At 36.2% G+C, this 23,246-nt stretch overlaps 1 protein-coding gene across 1 annotated transcript in view; it reads right to left on the bottom strand.

Moving 5' to 3' along the window:
* The window catches only part of LOC106883689 (endothelin-converting enzyme homolog), a 131,504-nt gene that overhangs the window by 2,512 nt on the left and 105,746 nt on the right, over window positions 1-23,246 (bottom strand). Inside the window, exons 13-21 of the mRNA XM_052976911.1 lie at window positions 16,797-16,895; window positions 14,791-14,868; window positions 14,483-14,694; window positions 11,576-11,643; window positions 8,811-8,935; window positions 7,851-7,916; window positions 6,191-6,286; window positions 1,822-1,898; window positions 1-1,226 (exon numbers count right to left, since the gene is read on the bottom strand). The exon at window positions 1-1,226 is cut by the window's left edge and continues 2,512 nt beyond it. Of these exons, the coding sequence (XP_052832871.1) occupies window positions 1,127-1,226; window positions 1,822-1,898; window positions 6,191-6,286; window positions 7,851-7,916; window positions 8,811-8,935; window positions 11,576-11,643; window positions 14,483-14,694; window positions 14,791-14,868; window positions 16,797-16,895 (921 nt within the window). The 3' untranslated portion in view covers window positions 1-1,126. The remainder of the gene's footprint in view (window positions 1,227-1,821; window positions 1,899-6,190; window positions 6,287-7,850; window positions 7,917-8,810; window positions 8,936-11,575; window positions 11,644-14,482; window positions 14,695-14,790; window positions 14,869-16,796; window positions 16,896-23,246) is intronic.

Here is a 23,246-nt window from a genome sequence, read left to right on the forward strand (position 1 = left end):
CAGTCAAATTTTACCATCTCATTTTGCTTTTTCTTGTCCATTTCCATGTTTACCAGTACCAATGTAGCTGAATGTAAAATTTAGTTACTGGAACTGTGATATGACTGCTAACAACCAAGCATTTGGTCAGTTAATGCAGTTAGAGGGGGAATAAGTGGGGGTCTAGATTGGAGATTGAAAGAACTACCAAAGCTTCCATCTAGGGACAGTTTACCAAACAGTTATTTTTCAAAGCAGCAAATGTAGTTAATCAACAGATAAATAAGAAATTTCTATAACTTGACCAAAAAAATGAAGCAGTTTGTTGGGGGTTTTTTTTTTTCATATTTCTCTCTCTCTCTCTCTCTCTCTATACATATATATATATATATATATATATATATATATATATATATATATATATATATGTAACTATGGCAACAAATTGCTAATAATTTCCTGTTTTACACCGATAAAACTATTTTTATAAAGAAAATCTCTAAAGAAAATCAGTGATTAAAAATTTAAAGAGAATATCAATGAAATGTTTATAAATAAAGATTCCAAGACTTCCATTTCTTTGAAGGCATGTGACCACAGACGTGTTGGCGACTGTGTAAAAAGTAATAAGTTGACTACATTTGTCTGGCTATAATTCTTGAAGCAATGATTTCTGTTACGAGGGGAATAACCGAATGTGGATGGGTGACAGGGTTTGGATTAATGATATGACAGAAGCAAACAAGGGAGTGGATCTAAATGATGAGGAAAGGATCTGCATCAATGATTCAGAGAAGGTGGGGATGGAGGTGTATTAAATTCTTTTGTTTTTTTTTAACAACAAATAGTTTAACTTTGTGTTGTAAAAATGATATCGGTTAACAAACAAAAATAAACCAAAGGGGTCACAAAATATGTGCTGCTTAAGGAAGAAATATTGTAAGTATGGTCTAAGTTGGACATAGACTTTTGTTTAGGTAGAGTGGTTAGAGCAGGATTCTACTGTAGCAACAGGAGGTACTTAGAGTGAAGTCTTCATTACTGAGTGGAGTAAAAAAAATGGGGATCTGATGATGCAAGAGATGAGGGGATTATATCCTAGCAATTACAGCAGCAGATTTTCTTGCAGGTTTGATTTATCTTTGTCTCACCAAACTTCACATTTGTCTTTTGGATTCATCCGACTACCAAGAGGACACTTGTATTGTTCAGCAAAATCCTTCGAGTTAGATAGAGTAGCAATCACCCTGCAAAACACAGCAGACAAACAACATTTACAGATCAATAATAAAATTTAAATATGCATATAATTACAAGTGGGTGAATGAAAATAGATCTTGTGTTCTCATCATTGTCATCATTTAAAGCTTGGTTTCTATGCTGACAAGGGTTGGTTGATAGGATCTGAGAAGTCCAAGAACAGTGTCATGCTCCAATGTCTATTTGGGCATGCTTTCAGTGGCTGGATACCCTTCCTAATGCTAACCACTTTACAGAGTGTACTGAATGCATTTTTGTAGCATCAGTACTTGTAACCTTTTGGAAATGCTTGCATGCTACAACTTCTCATTTCTTTCCTTTATATATTCCACACTCCCTTAAATGGTATCTACATCTCCTTTGTAACTGAAACTAGAGTTGCTGACCAAGATGCCTAATGTTTTAGGATAAGGGTAATTAGGTCATCTTTGACAGTTATATTTATAACATTCTCTAGGCATATTTAGAGACTTGTAACCCACATAAATGCTGTAGTTATGATAAAAATGATTATGTTACAAGTATTCTTATGATGACATGTTCCTAGAGTTTTTCTACCATAGTCAGTGAAAGCAGACTTACCGATATTCATCTGGACTATGGGGGTCATTCAGAAGACGCATATGTAAGGTCTCCTTCGTAGTGCTGGAACACCAAACCTGGATGGAGAGAAAATATTGAAGAATGTCAGGAAGATTTATATAGTGTGGTGGTGGTAGTTGTATTATTGATGGCAATATAGTCATAATGTTGATGGTTGTGGTGATATAACCAGATGCCAGATTTACAAAAATAGCTGATTAAAACATTGACATTTAACATTATACATTTTAAAAATTGTAAATTTGATCTGTTTACACATTTACATAGATTCTCTTACATAGATACACTTACACCATACACTTAAATATTCTTACATACATATTTACATATAGAAACTTATTTGCACATAAAAACACTATTTTGTAAACTTGGTTATACAGATTTCTGCCTTTTGATTTAGCCTCTGTTAAATAAAGAATTAAAAATTTTAAATATTCTCTCTTGGGATTTTGTAAGACATTTTCTACACAGCTTCCCCATCTAGCATCAACTATTGTGCCTGTGTGTGTCTATGTTGAGATTGAGTTGTTTTATTTACCATTTTATTCACTACTAGTCATTTAATGTGGTATGGAGTACCATCTTGTATTTATCTGACTAGAGGAGATAAGTCCAATTATAAGGGGTTACCCAAAAGTAACTGGAAGCATTCTCTGTGGGACAAGCCAGTTGTAGTTCAGGCTTCCGTTGCTAGAAACCATTTGATGCAAACCTCAGGCATCAATAGCCAACTGGCAGTGGCAAGTGTACTGCCATGTGGTGCATCTTTGCTTTGCAGTGCTTCTACCCTGTTTGTCAATTTTACAATGACTGAAATGAAGGAACAGCATGCTTCCATGAAATTCTGTTTTCTGCTGGAGAAAACAGCAGCCGAAACAACAAATTTACAAGTGGTTTTCATGCTTTAGGAATTGTCACTTGTCGCTTGGAGACCAACATTCTTCAGGGTGTCCGTCAATCTCCAGAATAAATGAAAACATCACCGAATAATTGACAAACTTGTTCATAAAACTGGTTTGTACTGGAGCTCCTGCCAACAAGTTTTGAGCAAGGAATTTGAAATCTGAAATCGAACCGAATCCGACGACTGGCACCCATGCCAACCTTTCCTTCAATGGACACTAAACTCTGCTTACGAAGACCTGTTGGGGCAAGTGAAATCGAAATCGTAATTGAACCATACTCGATGACTGGCACCTGTGCCAGGGGATCACTAACAGCACTGTCCGAGCGTGTTCATTGCCAGAGCAGCTGTCTGGCTTCTGTGCTAGTGGCCCGTAAATAGCACCATTTGAGCGTAATCGCTACCAGCGTCGCCTTCTAGCACTTGTGCTGGTGGCACGTTAGAAAATCATTCGAGCGAGGTTGTTGCCAGTGCCGCTGGACTGGCATGGAAAAAACACCTTTTTGAGCATGGCTGTTGCCAGTACCGCGTGACTGGCCCTCGTGCCGGTGGCATGTAAAAGCACCCACTACACTCTCGGAGTGGTTGGCATTAGGAAGGGCATCCAGCTGTAGAAACTCTGCCAGATCAGATTGGAGCCTGGTGCAGCCTTCCGGCTTGCCAATCCTCAGTCAAATCGTCCAACCCATGCTAGCATGGAAAGCGGACATTAAACTATGATGATGATGACTTGCGAATGAAAAGAGTTGCACCAAAATTTATGCCTTGCTTGCTCACAGAAAATCAAAAGTAGTCATGACTAAATGCATGTCGTGGACTGAAAGAACAGTTGGAAATTGATCCAGCCCTTTTTGTGAAGGTCATCACTGGTGACAAAAGCTGGTGCTATGGAATTTGCAGATGTGGAAGAGGGGATGAAGAAAATATGGAGGTGTTATACAAGGGTTCCAGCACTGTCTCGAATAGTGGAAAACACATCTGGACCAATGCATTGCTTCAAATGGAGAATACTTTGAAAGCTATAAGAGTATAAACATGTAAAACTAAATGAATAAAATATTGCAAAATTCCAGTTTCTTTAGGGTACCCCCTCCTACTGTAGTCCTAGAAACACTGTATCATTGTCATTTAAAGTCCCCTTTTCCTTGCTGGCAAGCATGGTAATGTGGATGTTAAAAATGATAATGGCATGTGTGTAAAGACCCACTTCAGTCGTGAATGACCATGGGATTGCACCAAGAAAGTTCTCCTCTGAGGCAGAAGTTCAGGTAAGGTTGTTTATGGAAGACCAGCAGTTACCCATGCATCATGCATATCAGCCTCCCCTCTCCATAGCACTGACATTATCCAAGGGAAAGGCAAAGGCAGATACAGCTTGGCACCTATGATGTTGCAACTCATTTCTACAGCTGATTGAACTGGAGCAATGTGGAATAAAGTGTCTTGCTCAAGAACACCACACATAGCCCAGTCTGGGAATTGAACTCACTCCCTCATGATTGTGAGCCCAACGCTCTAACCACTGAGCCATGCACCAACTGCCAGTAACTCAATTTTCATTTCTTTTTAGATTTAACCAATTAGAAATAATGAAAGGAGCTAGACTATGCATTGAACAATGGAAATTCAATCTAAATACCAGGAGTTTGTTTTTATTTTTATGTATTTGTATTTATATTTATGTATATATGTATGTGTCCTGGGCATGACTTTAAACTGCATCCGGTAGTGGGGCCCTGGTTAGGGAATTCCAGGGTTTTGAGGAGTATGGAACCACCTCTTAGCCACTATTGTTCCCAGGTCTACTCTGACTCAGCATAGTAGCATGTCAGGGTCCCAACTATGGGTAAATGAGTATGTTATGGAAGAAACTCCAAACAAACTTTCACTGCTCTGTAAATGCTTTGGGAAAGGAAAAGTTAGGGCTGCCAACCTTACCTGCAAATCGAGGAGTGGAGTTCCTCAGATGGGTTCAGTGCCCTCTTTGATACCCTTCTGGCAACTCTAGGATGGGTGAACCTCTCCATCCCTGTAAAGTAATTCACCTAGAAAAGAGCCACTCCAATGTAAAACCTACAGCTTGCTGGTCACTGCAGCTGTCTTAGCCTGCTGAGCCACTGAAGTTGGATCTCCAAAGTCTAAAGAATGAGATCAGATTGTGAGGAATGACTTTCACTTTAAAACTATTAATGCAGGCAAGAAGAAAAGCACTGCACCACCTAAGGGCATGCCACTCTTGCTCATGATCTTTGCACACAAAGAAACTTATCATCCTAAACATGCATGTGTATATATATGTATTTATATGCATGTATATGTATGTATGTGTGTATATGTATGTATGTGTATGTATATTCATATATGTATTTAAACATATGCATGTATATATATCTGGATATTAATATATGTATTTATTTATTTATGTATGCATGTATAGGTATTTATGTGTTTCTATTATTTTAACAGAACCTTTCATTAAATAAATAATTTTCAGTAGTTATACTTTAATTCAGCATTTGCCAATGAAATAACTTTTCATTTTATCTGTATATTGCGTCTTCTGAAGTTTATGCCTTAATCTGTACATAACAACCAACCTTTTATTAACCCCATAAATTTATGTGCATTGTGTACTCGCTTTGAATCAAATGACGAAAATATATGCAGCCCTGTCTGTTGCGGCTTTGTACCTGTTTGTGTACCAGTTGATATAAATATCTGCTATCACTCATGGAATTGATAATGGAGGCCACAGTGCAAATTTCAAGGAATCTGATAGGTTTGTTAGATTCTTCATTTAAATATTTCTAACTCAGTTTGAGACTTCACCATAATAATATGAAAGCAGCAGTTTTGACGGTTACACCACCATTTCCACTATGACTTCCTATCAAATTTGTACACATTCAGCAAATTCTTCTGGTCCTTCACAGAATTTACAGTTGCATCCAGCTACATCAGTTTTGTTGAATTTACGGCTCTCAAAGTGGTGACATTTTACACAAATAAACAGTGCATGCGTTGATGTAAATATGCACCAAACTGATGTTGTGCGCTAATTGCTGATCTCAGCCAAGATGATTACCATTTGTGCAATTGAGTTGCTTGATGAAAAAACCATTGTCATGGGGTTAAATAAATAAAAATTATACTACAGGTAGTATGCACTTGAAGTTAAAAACTATCCTGAGGTACTAAACACCAAATCTAAATACAGAGCTGTACAATCAGCCAAAACAGAGCCCCCACTATATGGTAGATTGACCTGCTAGGAATAACAAACAGATCTGTTTCATATTACATCTTGCTGACCTAAAAGACAAATTAAGTAATTTACTCTTATATAAAACTATGCCTATATAATAGACAGGATAGGCTTACTGGAACACCTTTGATCAAATGCCTGTTGGATCAGAACTGACCTGGAGGTAAACAACTACTTACCTGAGCAAACCCCAAGAAAAATAGCTGCTTATGAGTGAGTCCAAGTGCTGGTAGAGGTAACTCAGTCTTGTGTGTCTTCACCCAGTCTTCATACGCCTACAATGGGATACAATGAAGAATTATTAAAAAAACTATATTGCAGGATGTCTATGAGGAAGAGAAGTGTATGTAGGACCAAGAAACAGACTTAGGATTAATTAAGCAAACATTTTTGAATTTATTAAAGATAAGTAGAAGATGGTAGTGTCACACTAGTGATTAAATAAGTTAATAGATCCTTCTTGAAATTCACCAACACCACTCCTGAACAGGTGCCAATGAACCTTTTCTTCTTCATAGCTCTTTTACTTTTATGTCTTTTATGTTTTAACCTGTAAACTATGTATATACTTTTGATTAATCATTGCTGTCTTTCTTTTACCCGACTTATTTCTGCTTTATCCCCTCTTGTACAGTTTTCTCACAAGTTATAGTGCATTTGAGCATTATATACAAGAAGCTCATTGTTATTATTAAGGTAGAGCAGAAGTATTAGTGTGTTGGAGAAAATGCTGTCTACACACACAGAGCAACAGTGCAATCTGATAGGAAACTACTAATCCAAGAGATAAAGAAATGGGTGGAGCCCATAGGCAGACAGCTTTGACAGGAGATTCAAATGCCAGACACTTAAAAACTTTACTGATGTTAAGGGTGACAACATTACTTTCACCAAATTTTTATGAGAGAAGAGCCCACTGGTAGTTGATATAGGAGAGTAGGTTATCAATGGATCAGGCTTTATGGAAACTGTACAGATGAAGATTCAGGAGAGAGAGAGATTCGAGGTAGTGGAGTGTGTTAGTGTTAATGGCTACCTCCATTAACTGGTAGTTATTACAACTGAGTGCATTAGGGTAAGAGAGGAAGTGATTGAAAAGTTACCATATTTATTTGGATATAATACACCACTTATGGACTCTAAAAATTACAGCAAAATATCTCTCATGTGTATATTATATAAATGACTATTGTAGAAAAAGCAGTGATTAATAAGATTTATTATAATTGCTGTCTAAAGAATATTGTAAAAGTCCACACACTGTAATGAAGAGCAAATTCAAAAGTGGCCTTTGAACATTTGTAGATGTTGATCTACATTTAATCAACATAGTGAAAAAAGTATTTTTAAATTTCAATTTTTCAAAATATATTTTTTAATCAGTAACTGTAAAACTGAAATGACTTTGAGGAAAATGATTTTAAACACTCCAGCCAGTATTTCATATGTAATTTTTTATTTATTGTTAATTTTTTTGCTAATTAGCTATTTAACACTCCCTCTATTAAAAAGAATATTAGCACTAACATAATTATGCATTACTATATAGCTAACTATATATCTCACCACATGTTAAATATTTAATACTCCTTGTATTTAATTTCAACATTAACTAGCTCTCTGTTTCTTGCACCATGATTATTTCTATTTAGCTATTTAATTTCCCATGTATTAAATAGGTTAATACTTCCAGATATTACTTATGTTAGCATTTCATGTATTCCATGTAACAGTTTTATGTATTCAATATGTTAATGCTAACTTAGCTAGCTAGCTGTCTATCTGTTCAGTTGTCTTACTATACACACACATTGTTGTGGTCAGCCATGAAATACTTACATGATATGCAGATTTCAATCCACCATTGTCGGCGATATTTTCACCTAAAGTTGTTTTACCATTGATCTAGAAGAAAGAAATTATTAAACAATAGTTCAATTCCACTAATATTTGAGTAAATTAAAAGTGAAATTAAAAATCATTATTATTATTTAAGGAGGTGAGTGTTGGTGTTGCAATGGTTGTGATGTATGAATGGTTATTTTGCAGTTGGAATGAGTGTGTAGTGTTACGGACATAACAAGTATTTAGTCTCATTGGTGTAGATTCTGAAATCAGAGTCTGCTCTGTGTAGTTTCTGTTTAAATATTGATTCAACAATTGCTTCATTGATCCATCACATAACTCAATAAATTTAATTGATTACATTAAAATGTAACAAAATTATCAGAAAATATTGATTTTTAGTTTTTTCCCCACATTTTGACAATATAGTGTTAGACAGGTCTGCAAATTTAGATATTTTCATTTTGGTAAAATGTGTCACTGCTATGATTCTTTGTTTCTTTCTTTCTCTCTTTCGCTCTTTCTCTCTCTCTCTCTCTCTCTCTCTCTCTCTCTCTCTCTCTCTCTCTCACACACTCACACACACACACACACACACACACACACACACACACACACTTTCTGTTATAACTCTAATCACATTCAGGATGTGTCATTGGAATATAAACTGTCCACAAAACTTAAACGTTTGAGTTTTTGATCCCAGAGGAACAAAAAGCAAAGTCAACCTCAGTTGGTTTTTGAACACAGAAGAAAAAGATCTGTAACTAAATTTTGCAACTTGACTGCTATATTCCTTGAAATCACACCCTTCTAACTTGGGGGAAAAAAGGGACAGATTGAATATTGTAATCCTCAATATACAATAGTCATGTGGTTAGGAAACCTTTGGTGCTCAAATAGGTAAAATTGTTATGACACCCCCCCCCTTCTTGTTACCCCTCAAATACTTACTGGTTCTCCATTAATCTTATAGGAACTATATTGTTTCACCATACATTCTGTTTGTTTCTGGAACCTGGCAATGGAAGCATTATTCCACCAGGGACGGAGGTTACCATATTTATCGTACTCACGACCTGAAGTTAGAGAAACAATATATATATATAAGTTCAAAAAAGAAAAACGACAAAAAACAACAACGCAAGGACGTGATACAGATTGTGTTACTGGATGCTCGGGAAAGGAAAGAAAGAGAATTTGACGTTTCGAGCGGAGCTCTTCGTTGGAAACATAGGATAGTCCAAAGAAGGGAAGACGGAAGAAGAAAAAATTGTCAACGATATCCACGAGGTTATATATACATACATACATATATCCATACATACACACACACACACAGGTGAACTGAAAAGTCCATAGGTTGACGACAAAGGAGTGGTGCTAGAGCTGTAAAAGTTTGTTTGCATTAATTTCAACACTTCTAATTAATAACTGCATTGTTACTTTCCAGGTAAACTGACACCTAACTGTTCAAAGAACACTTCAAAAGTTACTAGTAGTTACTTCTCTTGAAAACTGACAGAATTTGGCATCATGTTATGAAGTACCTGCAGAAAATGGGCTTCACTCTGAAGGACATTCATGCTGACACAATTGTTACATTAGGGGATAATGCTCCAGCTTTCTCAACAGTGCAAAAGTAGGTAACTGGATTTAGGAGACGAAGGGAGAGTATTGAAGACAACCCAAAGTCTGGATGTCCTGCATCTGCCAGCCCCAGGGAAAACATTGGTTGTGTTCACCACATGGTGATGGATAACAGGTGATTGACTGTAAATCAAATAGCCAATGCTATTAGCATATCCCATGAGAGAGTTGAGAATATTCTACACAATGAACTTGACATGACAAAGGTTTCTGCTCAGTGAGTGCCACATCTGACACCTGATCAAAAGCACACCAGACTGATCACCACTCAGGAAAATCTGACATTGTTTGAGGCAGGTCCAGCTGGTTTCTTTGAACGTTTCCTAACCTAGGATGAGTGTTGGGTTCATCACTTTGAACCAAAGACAACCAGTATCGCAATGACATCATGTCTGCTGTTGATGACTTTTCTGAGCAACAGGATGAAAGCTTCTTCACCAATGGGATTCAAGCATCTGCAATACTGATAGAAGAGTGTGGATTGCAAGGTGGTTTATGATGAAAAATAAACCTCATTTGATCATATTCTATGAAAGTATTTTGGTCAGCCTATGAACTTTTCAGTTGACAAGTGAAGGAATAGAAGAAATGAAGTTGAAAATTCACGAAGAATATATTAGAATTTAATAATATTTGAATACACTTTGCCAGTTTTACATTAGATTTTCAAAAGTGTATAGTATATAGAGCTGTGTCACAAATTATGTCTATTCTGGCCATTGTTATAAAAATAGTTTGTTTTTAAAGTAGCAATGTGACTCAGAAGGTTATCCATTAATATACAAGTTGGACTGGTCAATGTTCAAGTATTAAGCTAATGTGGCAGTTGTGCAAGAATTTGTGACTTCATGCAACTGTCACTTGAGCTTAATACATAAACATCAACTAATACAACTTGTACATTAACAGATAGCATTCTGAGCCACATGGCTACTTGAAAAACCAATCACTTTTATAACAACTGTTAGAATAAACATAATCTGTGACACAGCTCCATATATTATATACTTTTGAAAATCCAATGTGAAACCACTCAAGTGTATTCTTATATTTTAAAATATCATTAAATTCTAATCAATTCTTATATATTCTCTGTGCATCTTCAACTACATTTCTTACATAAATCTCATTTAAATTTGTCACTTCTTAATTTTGTTTTTTATTATAGCAGCATTGTCACAAACTTCATTGTCATCACCATCATCATTGCCAACAACACCTTTGTCATGACTATTATCAACTGCATTGTCATCAACATTGTTATTGTTCTATTAATATCATTTTTTTTTTTGTGGATTGGATAGGTCTTTGAATCACTGGAGTTACATGACTTTCCAAGATATGTTGTGGGATCGGTGAGGCAGAGTTCATGTTGTGGGTGATGGTGGTGATAGTGATTGTGGATTACATCAGTTGAAAGTGACAATGATAGTATGTTACAGTGGTAGTGATAGTGTGAGACACAGTGGTGGTTGTGTGGGTCACAGTAGGTGGTGGTGGTGGTGGTTGCATGGGTCGCAGTAGTTGGATAAAAGGCAGTGGTGGTTGTGTGGCAACAGAAGTTGACTTGGTGGTTGCATGGGCAGCAGTGGTTTGTTTGGCAGTTGCGTGGGCAGCAGTGAGTAGTGGTGGTGGTCATGTGGGCAGCAGTGGTTGGATGATTGGTGGTGGTGGTGGTGGTGGTGGATATGTGGGTCACAGTCATGGTTTTGTAGTCGTGTGGGCAACAGTGGTTGGTGGTGGTGGTTGCATAGGCAGCACTGGTTGGCTTAGTGGTTGCATGGGTATCGGTGATGGTTGTGTGGGCAGCAGTGGTTAACTTGGTGTAGGGTGGGGGTTGGATGTGTGAGGCATAACAGTTGGGTGTGTGGCTGGTGGGGGATGTGTGTGCTGCAGTTGTTGGGGGATTGGTAGAGGTGGACATATGGGCCGTGGTGGTGGTAATAGTGTGGGTTATGGTGGTTGTGCCAGTGAGAGGGAAGATTTAGGTGATAAAAATCCATGAAATTTTAAATATTGATAATAGAAGTGTAAGGTCAGCAGATGAAGCTGTGTACTGAAAATCTTACCTTGGTCATCAAAGCCATGAGTCAGCTCATGTCCAATCACCACACCCATGGCACCAAAGTTCAAAGATCTGAAAATAGAGTAAAATATTTTTAAATTCAACTAAATCCTTTTCAAGGAAGAAAAACTATGCAGGTATATTCAACAGTGCAGGTAATTTCATATTGGTTTCAAATTTTGGTACAAGGCCAGCAATTTCAGGAGATGAGGCAAGTAGGTTACATCAACCTCAGTGCTCAAATAGTACTTATTTTATTGAGCCCGGAAGGATGAAAGGCAAACTTGACCTTGGTGGAATTTGAACTCAGAACATAAAGATGGATTAAATGCTGCAAAGCATTTTGCCCAGCATGCTAATGATTCTGCCAGCTTGCCATCTTAAGGTAATTTGATATTAATAATAGTGGCAGAGTGCATGATGCACCGGAAGTGAAGCATGAAGTGATGGCAGATAATGAAGTGAGTGTTGTGAGCAACCTCTTCTTGCTCAGGCAGTGGCTGAGAACAAACATGTGCAAAAGGGGTTTATCTACCAGCCAGCAGATGGGGTAGAAAGTGCCTCAGGCTTGCACAATCAATAGTTGAAGAGTTCCTTTTTGGAGTTGTTTGCAAGCTCAAAGTAAGAGATTTTTTACACTACAATAATAATAATTATTTCTAACACACACACACTCTAAAGTAGACCCCAATAGTATTTGAATTTTTATTTTCTGGTGTCAATAACACCTGTTAATTTCATTCATTTGCATGGCAGACATAATCCCATCATTATTCATGGTAATACCACCCCCTTCTGGCCTTTATTGGAGTTTTCTCTCTTGTCAGCTTTCAGAAGAGGTTTCTGGTTTGAGGGTCTCTTCCTTTCACCAACCACAGAAGCCCTGTAAAAGGAATAGGCACTTCCCTACTCTGCTTGCACTTGGTAAGTCGTTAAAAAAAAAGGTTCTTTTAATTATTTTAATTGTAGTCACAATATTATTGTGGTTTCTTCATTTACCTTTCTACAAAGAGAATGATAAATGTTGGAACCAACATGGTGAGTATACTATGGTATATCTATTAATATGGTGGCTTTACTGTTCATGGAACAGATTGGTGTAATTTAACAGTTCCTGATAAGGATGAGTGAGGATCAACTTTTCTTGATAAAGGTGAGACCTACTTTTTATTTATTTATTTGTTTGTTAACCATACTGGGGAGAGTCAAGAATAAAAGAGAATGAAATTCCAGAACTTATTTTATTGTCCCTGTTGTTAATGGAACTGGCAACATCCTCACTAGTTTATCTTCCTCTGCTATTTGATTAAAAAATTAAAATGAAATAGCCAAATCTCACCAGAAACAACAACACTTTGAATTGACAATGGTTGTGGGTGTCAAACTTGACAGTTATTGATCCTGACCATTACATCATTTAAGGAGCCTGATGTCCTAATTATTAGGACTTGTAGGACCAGGTAAGCAACAAGATATTCTGTTTAATTTAAATTTTACGTAACTATTTATTAACTTTGTTACTCTTATCCAGTAGACTTATGTTTGAAGATGTTCTATCCGCAATCATCTTATGTTTTCTTCAGACATATCTTGGACTAATTTTTCTTTTTTCTTATTTTTTTTAAGCAAAATGAGCTATTTTTCAAAAGACGTTTCTTTCGGGGGAGGTAAATCTGTAGTCAAATAGCCTCCCTTGAAAATTGTTAGTGATGAAGACATAAATGCAAGTACAAGTAAACATAAAGGTTCCCCTGTTAGATAATGTGTTTTAATTGGTTGGTTTAAAATAATATGATACAATTGTAGTTTATAATAATGGACTTATTGTTTCAGAAAGTAGTTGAAATAAATCAAAACTAGTAATATTCTTTACTCAAGCTAGCTTTTGGAATATTCCTAGTGTAAAAAAGAAGGCAACAAAACAAGATAATGACATTGGTAAAAAAAAAAAAATAATAAAAATAGTTCTATTAATCACCATAATCATCTTCTGATTACATTACAGTTACTTTTTAATTATGCTGTTTAGAATTTATAGATAGACTTGGCTCTACTTATGAGGAATATTGCTGGTTTTTCTAAGTTCTTTTTTAACCTTAATGTTTATTACTAGATCATTCTTTCCTAACAAAACTTTACTATTGTAGCTTATAATGAGGTTTATATTTTAAAATTGAACAACTGACACTGTAAATTTTGTCAATTTGTTCTATATTTTGGAGTTCCCTTCATATATTCTATCTTGTATATCAGACAGTGGATGCCTCAATTGATGTTTCTATTTTAAGTTTCTTAGGACATTTACTTTTAAATAAGTCATCAATAAACATCCCTTCTATGGAGTTTGATATATATTTGTGTGGATATGGTAATGGACTACTGATTGTGTGATCGTAAGTTCAAGTCCTCAGAGCAAGACTATAAGTCTTCTTTATCTAGTTTATAGGTGCAGGTATGGTTGTATGGTTAAGTTTGCTTCTTAACTACATGGTTTCAGGTTCAATTCCACTGCACAACACCATGAAGAAATGTTTTCTACTATAGCCCCAGGCTGACCAAAGTGAAATTTGATGAATGGAAATAAGGTGATACAGAGAGACTTCCTATTCTGATGGGGCAAATTTTTATCTGTTGCCCAGTTTAATATTATCACTTGACTCTTGGATATGTTTAACAGAGTTCACTTTATTGTATTAGGGGACTTGATAAAGGTTGTGGGCACTGCCCTCCATCTTCTGATTAAATCAAGAAATCCATCAAGCACAACCACACTACAACACTCTTCTCATCACATTGTCTCACCATTTTCACTACACAAACATACACCCACTTCCTTCCCGACACTACAAGTAGACCACATTCCACCAACACCTGTTCTTCATAGATAGGTTTCTTAAAAGACAATCCTTACTTGGGGAAGTTTTTATCATAAAATGGAGCACGTAGAATTCCTGCAGGAAAGAAGATTTCATTCTTTGATGTAGTGTAATAGGCATTAACAGTTGGTGGTGTCATTGCCCAGGTATTCTTGGGTGGTTGCCTCAACTTTTCCATCATAGTTATCAAGGTAAATTTGTTGTCTCGTACATTGTTCCAGAAATATTCTGATGCATTAATTTCCAGCTACAGTTTGAATATAAAAAGAACAGATGGGTTTAAATAAGTGGAAGCATTCAAAACCGATATGAAGAAGCAGTGAAAGAAAGGTTATATACTAACCCTTTCGTAAATCTTGTCCAGTTTGGTGTCATTTAAGATGTTTGGAGGAAAACCAATCTTATCAACGATAGCATTAGCCTGAAAATAGAGAAATGGATAATGTCAGTTTGTCTGTTTCCTTGTCACAACTTCTCACAAAAAGCATCAGTTTTTTGCTAGAAGTTGTGACAGGGAGGGGATTTGCTTGATTGGTTCAATGCTAGTATATTATTGGTACTTATTAAGCTAAAGGAGTACTATGTGTGGTTGCTTGTTTTACTAAAAATAGAAACCAAATATCCCTCATATCCATAACCTTTTAAATTCAGTCATTAGATTCTGGCCATGCTAGGGCACTGCCTTGAAGAATTTTTAATTGAATGAATAAACCCAAGAACTTTTTTTAAGCCTGATACTTATTTTATCAGTGTCTTTTTGCTAAACTGCTAAGTTACAGGGACATAAACACACCAACACCAGTTCTTAAGTGATGGGTGGTATCAAACAAAGGCACAAAGATACACACACACAATATGTTACTTTCAGTGTCCAGCTTCACTCACAAGGCTTTGGTCAGCCCAAGGATATAGTGTATGACATTTGCCCAAGGTGCCACACAGTGGGACTGAACCTGAAACCATGTGGTTGGGAAGCAAACTTCTTACAACACAGCCATTTTAATTAAAGGATGATTTAATGTTTAAAAAAATGATAGAGTGACCATGGTTGGAAAACTCTGATATCCTATTAATCATTGCTAAACAGCAACAAGTTTAAGAACAGGTGTACACTCATTGTTGTAAGTGGTGACTAACGAGGATGACATCAAGCAGGTGGGGTATCTGGATATAAAACACTGCCTTAGAAAACTTCTCTAAACCCATGTCAGCATGGAAAAACAAATGACAATGTGATGCAGGAATGAGACTTTAAAAAACTGTCCCAGAACTGTTTCACAATAGCTATACAACAATCATCTCTCTTAACCTCACCTCATCATGTAAAAATATCCACCATCAGGTGAATATTTTATTCAACTATATTTTAGGATATATTTGTCTGTCTTATTCAACACAACTGTTTTTGTTGTCGTCATTGTCATTCTTTGATTTCAGCCGATTGTTTATATCACATTACAGTCAGTGTATTTAACAATTGGCATGATAACTTGGTTGATTGGATGTTTTGTTGTTTGACATGGTCATAGCTGGAACACTTTTGAACATATATCAGCAGAGTTAGGACTGACCTACAGCTAAACATGACATTGCTTTCACCAAAATATTTGATGACTAGACAACAATTATGAGGTAATAAGGTGTTAGAGGTGAGAACTGTGAGTAGCAAAGTGAGAAAGGTGTCTTTTTTTTCCATGGGTCTAACATACATACCAAGGAGAGACAGACCGAGACCAGCTTAAGGAATGAAACACTGTCTAGATTAGTCAAACTTTTAATGTTTGTTTCTTCTAAACAAAGATTATCTTGCAGAAGTTCAAACTGTATTGATCTCATCAGTGTGGAAGGACCTATAAGGCTTATCTATAGCCACTGACTAACCCCCACTGTCCTCAGGCTAAATCTGTTTTAACATATAATGATAAATGGTTCTACAACTGCGGACTGTGTGTGCTGGTGGTGGACAAGGTCAGCAGAGATAGCCTGTGCTGGAGTTTTGACACGGAGACAACTTAAAAAATGATCGACAACAATATTTAGGTAGACAACTAATGCTGTGTTGCTGTAAAGTCACATTAAATTCACTCAACCCATGCACCTCTCCTCCTCCAGTTACTTGATTTGTCTCAATCTTCACTTCTTTTCTCTCACAACTGCAACTCTCTGGAATTTCTCTTTGTTCAAATCTTTCCTTGTAGATAACCTAGAAATTTTAAAACTGACTGTCAACCCTATCAATCCGGTAAGGACCTTGTAACATTGTCCCTCCATTCACTAAAACAACAATCACACGTTTACCCTCTTAGATATGGTACAGTCACACAGCTTTAAGAAATGGGGACGTGTTACCTTATCAATTGCTGCTTTCCTTGTCTCTTCATCCATCCATGACAAATATGGAAGATTCTTTTCAAAAGCTTTTTTAATGTCATCCACCATTGATTCAGCCTAGAAAGAAAAATGGAAATTTCATTAGCATTAAAGCAAAATTAAATAATATACCACAACATTTATTTGTACAGGTGTCTATAATAGCCTTAGTGGCTAACAATATTTATTATCATCAGTTTAGAAATAGAAATTCCTAGTTCAAATCCTATTTGAACATATTGTAGATATAAACATTTAATCATTAAAGATAAATATGAAATATAATTAACAACTCATTACCTTAGGCATTTAATTATTAAACATTTCATTGAACAGGTTATCATATAGGGTGAGAATCAACAATAATAATAGTCATAGATGTTAATACTATACACATGGGAGAGATGTATAAAATACACTAACCACATCATCTCTCCTACATCCCTCTAACTTTCCCAAACCCATCTATCATTAGTCATCCATCACTCCCTACAAACATTCTTTGTCTTTATCCAATTTTTAAAGTTATCTACTTCCCATCCCCACATCTCTTGTTCCTCCATACACTTTTGTACACACTTCTACTCACTTTGTACACTGAGGAGCCATCTGCTCTTGCAACTTCTACTGATCATTCTCACTCTCTCATGAACAAATATGTAGCTCCTCCACAGGAACCTGCTTGCCCCTCCCTCTTCCCCTTCTTTCATACATTACCCTTCATCTCCTCACATAAATCCCCATCAGATTTTGTAGTCTTGCAAACTGCATGGCAGCCTCACTGGTGCTGGTGATACGAGAAAAACACCAAGTACATGCTGTAAAGTGGTTGGTGTTAGGAAAGGCATCCAGCCATAGCAACCATACCAGCATGGCATGGAATAGAGATGTTAAATGATGCTGATGACTATGCATATAAATACACCACAAGTCATAGAAAATGATGTTATGAAAATATTATGACACGTATTATTACTGACAATACATAACAATAATTCCTAAAATATCAGGGGCCATTTTATTTTTTGAGTGCTACAACAAATGATAAAGACACAGCAACAAAAGTGTGTAATAAAGGGTTAGATCCCTTTATATTAACTCTCATCAGAGATCAACTTTTTGAACCCAAAAGGATAAAAAGCGAAGTATCAGTTATATACTACAAAAATAAAATTGTCCCACAAGCATGGTGGGAGGCTCTTGTAATATCTTAGAAATTATTAGTATTGATTTCTACAATACACAAACCTATACATTTTAGGGGAGGGTACATTTTATGAAACCCATTATACGCCAGGTATATTTTATTGACAGTGGAGACGATGAAAGGCAAAGTTAGCCCTGCAGAAAGTAAACATTGAAAGTAAAGCCATGCAATAAAAAAATTAAGTAGGATATTTCATTTGACACTGTCTATACAATGCTTTCTTTTCAATGTTTTACTAATCCTACTAATCAATGAGGAAGTAATCCCTGGTTTTGTAAAAGAGTAAAGTGGATTATATTGTATTTGATGGTTTATAAGACACACTTTATGTAAAAAAAAAGAAACATGCCTAAAAATCACTCCAGATCCTATATGCAGAGTGGGATCTTCTTCCCATAAGCTTTCATATACTAAAAACGCTTTTCCTAAAATTGGAGTGAAATTTGATGGCATAAAAAATGTAATTAATTGCTCATTTTCTATGCCATCAACTATGTGTGTATACATAAATGTAAATGTTTGAGGCTCTGCTGAAGCTATAAGGTGATTCTCAAGCACTCAACTATAAGTCCACTCCATCTTATAGCAGAAACAGTTGTAAGCTAATGAAGTTCATAAGATAATTGTTTATTCTTTTGTCATCTTAGTTCTTATTACCACTTTACTCCATTAATGCTTCATTCTGAACCATATGTAAATTGAGTTCTACACCAGGTTATTAGTATCACAATGCCTAAGTGAAATATTTGAAAATATATATATACAAACACACACGAATATACACATACACTTTGACAATATTTAGAGAAGGCAGCACAAAGAACCCATGCGATATTAACATAATTTATGTCTCAATGTGAAAGAAATTCTAATTAGTGTTTCAGAGAGATAGAATGTTCTGATGGATTCCACTACATGGTCATCAAAACAGTTAGAAATAATAAATAAATATACCTCAAGTCACACACTCTGTTGCCATCTTGAAAAAAGAAGGCCATGCAAGACAATGTAGTCTTAGACAAAAAAAATCATGAATAAAGAATAGGATATCATGGCTGGTATATCTTTGACCATTGGTCTACTAGATCAGGGTTGACCTGGAGCTAAATAATCTTTAGGGTACTTTTGAGTTAATATTTGTACTGACAGAAGAGGTAAGGTTCCAGCATGCAAAGTCTGTGATTTGTTATTGATTAATGATCATAACCAATTCCCTTCAGCTACATTACTAATATTTTTGAGAAAGTCACGAACATCACAACATTGCACACGGCCCATCTATAATCTAAACCTCTGGTTATGAATATGTTTAGATTCTAAAATATAAAACATAAAAATTATAATTTGATGATGTCATATTTTTTTTCCAGTTCTGACATTAAAAAAAAAATTAAGCAAAAAGGTAACATTTTGATATTTTTTAATTTTCTAATCAAGAATTCCTTTCTTTGAAATAGGTTTTGATTTTATTTTTTAAATTCTTCAGTTTAATTTTCTAGATTGATCTTCAGTCATATAAATGACTCTCTTTAGAAACCACTCACTCTTCAAACTTTCATAATCACTAACAATCTGTCCCCACTCCCAGCCTGGCATTTATACTAATTGCTAGAATGAGAAGGGAGTAGGGATGGGGTAAGTGGAGGAAATTCAATGAGTCAAATTGATGTTATTCAAGAAATCTTTGAGAGTGAAATTATAAAGATTGTTCACCCTCTTCTCCCATAGTCAATACTTCCAAACAACCTTTGGCTAACACTCAAAATCTTTTCTCCATGAAACCTATTATTATCATTATTATTATTATTATTATTGATCTGATTAAGGCAGTGAGCTGACAGAATCATTAGTGCACTGGACAAAATTCTTAGCAGCATTTCTTTAGGCTTTATGTTCTGAGTTCAAATGCTGTTGAGATTGACTTTTAATTTACATCCTTTTGGGATCATATATAATCAAGTAGTCCCCTCCTGCAAAATTTCAGGCCTTGTGCCTATAGAAGAAAGAATTATTATTGTTTAGGCGGTGAGTTGGTACTGACTCATAAGCATGTCAGAAAAAATGTTTTGCAGCTTTTCTTCTGGCTCTTTATGTTCTGAGTTCAATAAAATAAGTTCCAGTTAAGCACGAGGGTTGATGTTATTGACTTCCCCTCCCCTCAAAATTGCTGGCTTTGCACTATAATTAGAAAGAATTATTATCATGTCTGATTTAGACACCAGACCAACAATTTTGTAGTGACGGGCATAGTCAATATGACTGACCTCAATATCTGACCAGTACTTTTTATCAACCTTGGAATGATGAAAGGTAAAAATTAGTGGGATTTAACTTCAGAATAAAAAGTACTTGAATACACAGTTCAAATCCTGCTGAGGTCAACTTTGTTTTTTATCCCTCTAAGGTCAATAAAATAAAGTACCAGTCAACAACTGGGATTGATGATATCAACTACTCACCCTCTCCTCAAAGTTGTTGGCTTTGAGCCAAAAGTGATGATGAGCTGGTAGAATTGCTAACATATTGGACAAAATGCTTAGCAGCATTTCTTCCAACTCTGAGTTCAAATCCCACTGGGGTCAATTTTGCCTTTCATCCTTTCAGGGTCAATAACATAGAGAATCAGTAAAGTACTGAATTTGATGGTAATGTAGCGTACTTCTCTCTCTCTCTCTCTCTCTCTCTCTCTCTGTTATATATACATGAGTGCGAACGTAGTAGTTAACAGCTAGTCTTCGGCCGCACTTTTGGACCCTATTGTGTCCACCACTCTGATTGGTTGGTATTGGCGTATTTTTGTCTCTTGCTCTATCTTGCGCCAGGGTACAACCCAACCAATCACAGCCTTCTGATAAGGTCGCGTGGGATAGTCTGAGCCGATGGTATCTTATAAATAGTTAGCTGTTACACCATCCCGGTTGTCAGTCCGTTTCCAGACCTTCTGAGGTCTAGCTGCTGACCACAGAGCACACAGCCAGTTCCAGCGACGCTTCATGGAGATCCAACACTTCATTCAATAGCTAACTGCAAACTCTTTCGTCGCCACCGCCAGCATCTACACCAACTTCTCTACGTACACACCAACCAGCAACGCTTGCACAGCTTTTCTCCACACTGTTTGTAAAATGCTTCACCATGGTTAACAGCGAATTCAACCCACGAGAACTCCTGTACCAAGTAACCAGCTGCAGCATTGAAGCTTCAACTTCTTACACGACATGTGTCTTTCTTCGGCTCTGCCTAGCTGCTACAACTACTTGATACAGAACTTCAACTACCTTTTACCTTGGATATGAACTGGTATTTTATCATCCTATGTCTGGACTTTCTTCTAAACATCCTTTTCTATGCTCTGTATTTCTCTCATACACATACATTTTATTTACATGACGGCCTGTCTATTATTGTGTTTATTATGCCGCACTCACACACACAGACATGCCGATTGTGTCTCTCTCTTTTCCTTTTTGTCACTTATACTCATTTAACCTCTTTTCGTTGTTTTTTTTTTATTTGTGTCGACCATGCGATGCACTAAAGGAGCCATTCCTCGTTACCATCTCCTGGTTGCACGGTCGTTACAGTAACAACTAACTCCACAAATTTTGGGCCTTGTGCCTATAGTAGACAAATTTATTATTATAAAATGATAGTTTACGTTAAAATACATACTTTTGTTTCTAAATTAAGATTCAGACTTTTGTTTACTTGGATTTTTCTTTTGTAGGTCAAGGTCAGTCCTGATCTAGAAGACCTACATCCTGGTTCTTATTCAGACAGTGCATTTAGGATTGCATTGTTGAATGCTTCCTTCTTTTATTCTTAAGACAGTGATTTGAGGGAGATTTGGCTGCTATTTCTAGCAGAGCAAGAAAGCAACTATGTAAGTACTCTCAAATTGCTATTGTTGTCAATGTGACTCAATTTGAGTGTTTTAACATTAATCAAACAACTTTATAATATCATCCATGGTTCATTGAATATACTCAGATGTGACCTAACTACAACTGCTTGGTCACCTAACTCTTACCACTGTCAACTTAGGATATCATTATATCATTCATAGACACATCATATCACTAGGAAAGTATTCATCACTTTCTCCCTTACTCTCTTATATGTCAATTGAGGAGTATTCACCTCCATCTTTCTGCTTATCTCTCTCCCTCTCATTTATCGATATTCAGCCACTCTTTGAACTCATGAGGTTGTGTGGAGCTCTATTCCTGCACGATTAGTCAAACTATTAGAATAGCAGCCAAATTCCTCTCTTAACACACTCCTACCTAAAGGACATACTGAATTATGTAGTCCTAAATACAGTATCCGTCTAAAAAACTATAAGACAGTTTCAGCTGGAATGTCTCTGATTATACCTCTACTCAGCTGAACAACAATAATAACTTTAATGAAGTCTTTCTACTCTCTCCACACCGCTAACTGTATTTTTCACTGGACCTACTTATATTATAAATTGTTATCTCACTAAGGTAACCCCTATATTATGGGTTTACATAAACAAAGACTGAATCACTGCACATATACAAAAATCTTACACCACACCCTCACTATATACAACTCGACCCCTTCCTGTGCTGCCTCCTCTACACACAACTAGACCCCTGCTTGTCACATCCTCTCTACACAAAACTACAAACCGTTAGGGTTAGGTTACAAATGCTACATGCACCTCACAACATCTAATCATATCTTATGTTACTCTCTCAGCTTGTAAAACCTCAGGCATACAAATAATCTATGCCTCCTTTGCACCAGCTAGTTACATGTGCTCAGTCTTACTGCCCCATACAAAACACTTCACCCAACCTTCTTCTTCACAGTTTGGTCCCTCTGGAATTTCCTTATTACCCAGGTTTTTTCCTGCAGACATTGACCTACAGACATCATCAGAATGTCTGTAGGTCAATGAAAGCCTGTAAAGGTCACTGATACCTCCACCCCCTAATTGATATTAACCTTTCAATCAATAATACACCACCACTGCTACTACAGTCAGCCTCCCTACTATATCCTGTTTGAATGGTTTAGGAGGAACCATTCAATTGTAAAACTTCTATCAAACAGTTTAGGCTGCAATATCAAGTGTTTCAAGAATCTATTAACCTTTCCTTCATAAGAACGGAAAAATGTCAAAAGTTTTAATGAGAGTGAAAAATTTACATTACACAGGTAAGTTAGATTACAACAGATATTGTATATAT

This window comes from Octopus bimaculoides, chromosome 26, assembly GCF_001194135.2.
Source record: "Octopus bimaculoides isolate UCB-OBI-ISO-001 chromosome 26, ASM119413v2, whole genome shotgun sequence".
NCBI lineage: Eukaryota > Metazoa > Mollusca > Cephalopoda > Octopoda > Octopodidae > Octopus > Octopus bimaculoides.